The sequence below is a fragment of the Suricata suricatta genome, chromosome 11 (assembly GCF_006229205.1).
Source record: "Suricata suricatta isolate VVHF042 chromosome 11, meerkat_22Aug2017_6uvM2_HiC, whole genome shotgun sequence".
Taxonomy (NCBI): Eukaryota; Metazoa; Chordata; class Mammalia; order Carnivora; family Herpestidae; genus Suricata; species Suricata suricatta.
This window is the reverse complement of record NC_043710.1, coordinates 52,115,110-52,118,426: the sequence shown is the minus strand read 5'-3', so window position 1 is coordinate 52,118,426 and position 3,317 is coordinate 52,115,110. Positions and strand designations below refer to the sequence as shown.

At 41.8% G+C, this 3,317-nt stretch overlaps 1 protein-coding gene across 1 annotated transcript; it reads right to left on the bottom strand.

The window, feature by feature from the left end:
- Positions 1-1,733: 1,733 nt before the first annotated feature.
- LOC115272580 (olfactory receptor 51M1-like) lies at positions 1,734-2,720 on the bottom strand. Its single transcript, XM_029915613.1, has one exon. The coding sequence runs from the start codon at positions 2,718-2,720 to the stop codon at positions 1,734-1,736; it is 987 nt and encodes a 328-aa protein (XP_029771473.1).
- Positions 2,721-3,317: the final 597 nt, after the last annotated feature.

Genomic DNA, 3,317 nt, shown 5'->3' with positions numbered 1-3,317 from the left:
TTGGAATCCTCTCTCTCTCTCTCTCTCTCTCTCTCTCTCTCTCTGCACTTTCTCCTCTTGCACTGTCTCCCTCTCTCTTTCAAATTAATTAATTAATTAATTAATTTAATTTAATTTTAAAATGCTATAATAACCACCTGAGTAAACGCACACCTATATACTTACCTGCCTTTTTTAAAATATTTATTTATTTTTGAGAAAAAACCAGGAAAGTGATGCCCAAATGGTGTCCTGGAATACACTGCATTGGTAAACCTATTTGACATGCGGTTCCTTATTGGTGAACGTGCACTAAATTGGGGCTCCTAGCTGGCTCAGTCTGTGAAGCCTGTGACTCTTGATCTCACAGTGTGAGTTTAAGCCTCACTTTGGGCATAAATCTTAAGTAAAAAAACAAAACAGACAGCAACAACAACAAAACAATGGCAAGAAATCCATTTACTCCCCTGTAGTCTGTTGAGTTCATGATTGAATGCCACCCAGATACCTGTGTGTTTTATTTTTTCCTAACACAGTCCTTGAGCTGTCTTTGTTGATTTTTATTCCTTCTTCCAGTCAATTTCCCAACACTTTAAGTTTCAATAGGTTGTCGGCCACAAGTGACAAAAACACAATTGGGGAAAATAATATTACTTAACTTTTCCTAAGAAAAGAAGGAAGAAAGAGAGAGAGAGAGAGAGAGAGAGAGAGAGAGAGAGAGAGAAGAGAGGAGGGGGAAGGAGAAGGAGCCAAGCTGGAGTAGGAAGCAGCACATAACTGTGTGACAGATGTTACATTGGGAAATGCAAGGCTCTGAGGGAGAGGACACACAGAGCCTCTACTTTCATGTGGGAGAGAGGGCTCTCAGTGAAATGTCCATGAGGAAGCAACCCCAATGCTGAGACTATAACATGAATTTCATTTAGTCAATGATATGGGAAGTCTTCTCTGCCAATTTTAGGTTCACAATTTCCTGAGTGATGGGATCATGACTTCCAAATGTTTGTGGTATTTTCTTTCATTGAGATTTTGTCCATGTGTCCGTCATGTCATTGTGCAAGATCTCACAACTGAAGTGCCCAGGAGTGAACACTGACTTCTGCTTCCTGTCAGTAAGTCCACAGGAAAGGTAAAATCAGAGATGAGAAGAGTTAGGAGTGGGATCAAGGGTTTCTATTAGATGAACAGGACCAAGAGGGAGCACATCCACAGAAAGATTTGGAGGTGTTCCACCTAAATCAGCCATTAGGGAAGGATGACAAATTCTGATTTTTCCAATGTGACTGAAGGGTCCAAAGGATACAACTTAACCAGGATAGAAAATGAAAAGAAGGACTTTGACCAGGTAGAGAAGAAGGAAGCAGTCCCAAGGAACCATTAATGAAAGTATTTGCCTGAGGTGAATTTGCCAGGTTCTATTCTGGATGCTTTAATGTACGATTCCTTTTTCATTTTTGTTCAGTTTCATTTTTGTTTTAATATTTGTACATTGATGATGACCCTCAACAGAGTCTTCTTTGGGGCAGTTTTTGGTGCTACCAGAACAGCAAGGTCTCATATATATGAGGAGGCATGATAATTTAAGCAAGAAAACATCAGTACTCTCAACCCATACCTCAGGAAAGAAATTTATACATATTTTAACTAGGGAAGTGGGAAAAAAACGTGGGGAACATGTGGAGTGATAGTAGGTTCTCAATGCTGTAAATCTTTGACCTGATTTGGGAACTTCTCCTCGGTACTCTCTGGAATCTTTAGCTCCAGGACTCAGCACTGAACTTCCTAAGACCCAGGAGTTTGCCGATGACATGGCGGATCTCCTTGGTCTTAATACTGTAGATGATTGGATTAAGCATGGGAGGCACAAAGAGATAGACATTGGCCATAAGAAGGTGGACAGCAAGTGGGACATGTTTCCCAAATCGGTGCACTAGGGACAGCCCCACCATGGGCACAAAGAATATCAGCACAGCACAGAGGTGTGAGGTACATGTTTGGAAGGCTCGGAGCTGCTCCTCTTGTGAGGCCAGTCTTGCCACGGTGTGCAGGATGACCCCATAAGACAGCGCAATAAGAGCCAGGTCCAGCATCATCGTGAACACCACCACTCCCAGCCCATATAGGTTGTTGAAGGTAGTGTCTGTGCAGGCCAAGTGTATCACTTCCTGGTGTAGGCAGAATGAATGGGAAAGAACTCGAGGCCCACAGTAGGGAAAAGTCTTCAGGAGGAGGACAAGGGGAACTAAGGCCACAGGTCCCCGGAAGATGACAGCCAGACCTGCTCTGATCACTCTCTGGCTAGTGATAATAACCGAGTACCTAAGGGGGTGACAGATGGCCAAAAAGCGATCAAAGGACATGATAAGGAGCACTGAGGACTCCATGAAGGAAAATGAATGGATACAGAACATCTGGATTTGGCAAGCTGCAAAGTAGATACCATGAGATTTGAACCAAAAGATTCCCATAGTTGTGGGCAAGGTAGACACTGACAGTCCCAGGTCAGTGAAGGCCAGGAAAGATAGTAGATAGTACATGGGTCTGTGCAGACGAGAGTTGGTCTTAATAATGATCAGAATGAAACAATTGCCCAAGATGGCCACAAGGTACATAAGGAAAAAGGGGATGAAAATCCAGTGCTCAATGGTTTCCAATCCAGGAAACCCGGTCAGGTAGAACATGGGACTAAACTGAGTAATGTTGGATAAGAGCATGAATTGAGGACTGAAGGGAGCTGGCATTCCTCAGGGGTGGAGCTGAAAATAAATGGATATTTCTTGTTATTCACTCTCCCAGTCTCACTGACAATCACTCAGAAGCAGAATTATGACCATCATCATCTTTGGTATCATCTAGTTTTCTATTGTCAGTTCTGCCATTCTACTGCTGTTTGAAACGGTCTTTAATAGCACCACCCTCACCAGATTTTCATCACTATTTCTGTAATGTTTATTCCTTCTCAGCCTCCTTTGCTGACTTCTCTTCATTGCTCATGCTTGAAATGTAACCATTCCTATTCTGGGCAATTTTCTGGCCATACTCTAACATTTCTCCTGGCACTATCATCACTCACATGATTTTATTTACTATCCATACATTGATAAAGATCTAATATATAGCCCATAATTTCTCCCTCTCTCTCTCTTTTTTTATCTCTATGCTCCTATTTCTAGTAGCAGGCTGAGTGAGCATCTGCATCTAGCTGTTTCAAAAGCATGTAAAAAATTCAACTTGTAACCATTTCCCCCAGTAGTGTTTGTTTTCATTAACTTAGTATAGGAAATGTAGACCTCAGAAATAAGTTGAGAAAAAGACATATATTTGAGAGATATTAGTAA